The following is a 2,649-nucleotide window of genomic DNA, read 5'->3' as shown; positions in this document are numbered from 1 at the left end:
GCCCCCCCATACACAGGAGTCCCAGGAGCCCCCCCATACACAGGAGTCCCAGGAGCCCCCCCATATACCGGAGCTCTCAAAGCTACAGGAGTCTCTTTGTTACAATTCACCGAAGGGCAATATGCTACAAAGTATCCACAGAAGCCTCCCTGTGCATCCCGACCTACAATAACCATGTCCATGCTCCAATGGGGCCCAGCTTACACCACCCTTAGGGAGCTAAGAGTGGTTAAGGATCTGAGGGTGGCACAGAAGAGTCAATTGAAAGACAGCAAAGAACCAATCCACCCAAAGTCAATTTTCTGGACAGCATACAGAGGAACCTCCCCATTCAAACTTCCCAAAGTGCAGTATGCTGCAGAGCATCCACAGCAGCCTCCCCATGTCAATTTACAAAAGGATGGTTTGCTGCAGAGTATCCCCAGGAGTCTCCCCGTGCCAACCCATCGAAAGGCTGTTTGTGGCACTGAAACAGGAACTTTTCCGTGCCAACCCACAGAAGTGCAGTTTGCTAAGGAGCAACCACAGGAACCTACTCGTGCATCACAACATTCAAAAACAATGCTGCGACGGGGTCGAGCTGAACCATCCCTAAGGGTAGTGCAGGAGGTCCAATTGAAAAACAGCACAGAGCCAGCCCAATGTTCCTTCAGCCAAGTGGTCTCTTTGGCTTCTCAACAAAACTTCATCACCTCACGTAAATGCGGGAAGACGCAGTATGGAAAACTGCAGTTTGACTGGATGAGGGGATCTGTGAAATCTCGGCATTCATTAAAGTGAAAACTGATTTGTTTCAAGTAAACAAAGTATCCTTCCTCCATGTAAGAATGATTTTTTTGTACAACTTCAGTCAGCTTAACTACTTGTTTTACTCCACATGGAATTATTTCTAGAAAATGCTTTCATTCACATGGAAGTGCAGAGAGCACCATAAAATGCTATTTTCCCTCTGGATCTATGGGTGGCGCCAAACATGAAGTATGGAACATATGTATGGTGAGTTTGGAGTTGTAGGTCAGATTAGAGGTTAACATTTTCAAAAAATAGATTTTTTTTTCACTGTCCAAGTAAAGGTGAAACTTTAATTCTCAAACACATTTAAAAAGACACAAAAAAAAAAAAAACAGTTGAGGGCACCTTAAAATATATTTTTCGTGTGAATGTGAGGCAGACATGGTTAAAACATTCCTGCTTTAAAAAAAAAAAGGTTCCCGTGAGGACGGGCTCTTATGGGCTTGACATACAGGAGGCATGTCACTCCCTATTCATTAATTTATGGAACTTGTTTGTTTGATGTGGCAACAATTGCTTGCCCTCCAGTGAAGTGACGGGCGAAATTTGTGCATGTGAAATTTTGAGCTGGACATGCAAGCTAGTGGCGATATACAAGAAAGTAAAAAAAAATGTTAAACTTTTGTCGATGCTGCTTTTGCTGTCATGTGTGACATGACATGTCACACATGACACACATGTCGTGTGTTGGATTCAGAAAACGCTCTTTTCGCTGTTGTTCTTCGGTCCCTGTGTTGACCCCATTACTCTTCACGAGCTTGCAGATCAATAATGACGTTTTTCCATGAGTGTCATAATCTGTTTGGTCCCAGTCTGACCCGGCCACATTCATTTCCCATTAGCAGATGTGGCATCGCTCTGTTCTCAGATTTTCCTACTTCAGAGGTAGTGCTATCCACCGAGCCGAAGCGATTTGATTGGGAGCTGACCATATTCGTTGATTGTGATTACTTAACAGCAAAGGCCAAAACCTCATTATAGTGTAGCTGTGGACCACGGACATGCTATCCATCAGAGAACTGTTTGGTCTGGAGGAGCGAAATAATCAGTTAAATCACGTTTTGGAGGGGAACTACCTTAACTGAGCAGAGCAGCTTCTCGCTCTGAAGATCAGGCAACAATAAAGAAGAGAGTAGCGACGAAGCTGTGGTCAGAGTGTCGGGCTTCTGACCAATTCTCTGTAAAACAGTTCATGTAATCATGTCAGTGTTGTAACTTTCAGTTTTATCGGCAGCTGCTGTTAAAAAACAACAATAAAAAACAAAAACAAAACAGAATTGTAAAATAAATAAATAAATGAGGTCTCAAGAAAATCGTCGTTTTCCAACTTTTGTCACTCAAGCCTGACAAATAAAAGTCCCCATGGACAAACACGGGTTTCCAACACATTGTATGTATTTATAATTTTTCATTGATATAAAAGAATGGAAGCTGGCAGCAGGGCACAAAAAATTAAGACTTTCTGAAGTGTAGGCTTTCTGGAAAATCCCGTTCTAATGTAAAGTATGACATATTACTGGATAAAATAAATTTCTAGTTGATAGTCTGATTTGGCTCAATCAGACTGTCACACATAACAGAGAATTTGAAAACATTTACTCTTTATTTGCCAAAGTTATGAGGGGGGGAACCAAATATTTCAGCTCCCTGAAATAATCTGCCCCCCCCCCCATCTATAACATGGGAGCTAATTATTTTTTCATAAGGAAATAAGATGCAAATGCAAAGTAAGTGATAACATCTCAGCATATAATCTTACAATTGCAAGACGACTGTATCCACTGATCCACAGTCACCCCAGGGTTTCCACCAGTGAATTATAAGCCTTGCCATGCTTTACTGTTTAACACAATGAAT

General features: G+C 42.1%; 1 protein-coding gene across 1 annotated transcript in view; it reads left to right on the top strand.

Moving 5' to 3' along the window:
* Positions 1-809, top strand: part of LOC106939596 (ataxin-2 homolog) — a 5,692-nt gene extending 4,883 nt beyond the window's left edge. The window contains exon 3 of the mRNA XM_015022046.1: positions 25-809. Within this exon, the coding sequence (XP_014877532.1) occupies positions 25-780 (756 nt within the window). The 3' untranslated portion in view covers positions 781-809. The remainder of the gene's footprint in view (positions 1-24) is intronic.
* Positions 810-2,649: the final 1,840 nt, after the last annotated feature.

This window comes from Poecilia latipinna, unplaced genomic scaffold, assembly GCF_001443285.1.
Source record: "Poecilia latipinna isolate Pla-1442-1.1 unplaced genomic scaffold, P_latipinna-1.0 Scaffold2922, whole genome shotgun sequence".
Lineage (NCBI taxonomy): Eukaryota > Metazoa > Chordata > Actinopteri > Cyprinodontiformes > Poeciliidae > Poecilia > Poecilia latipinna.
This window is presented reverse-complemented; position numbering and strand designations above follow the sequence as displayed.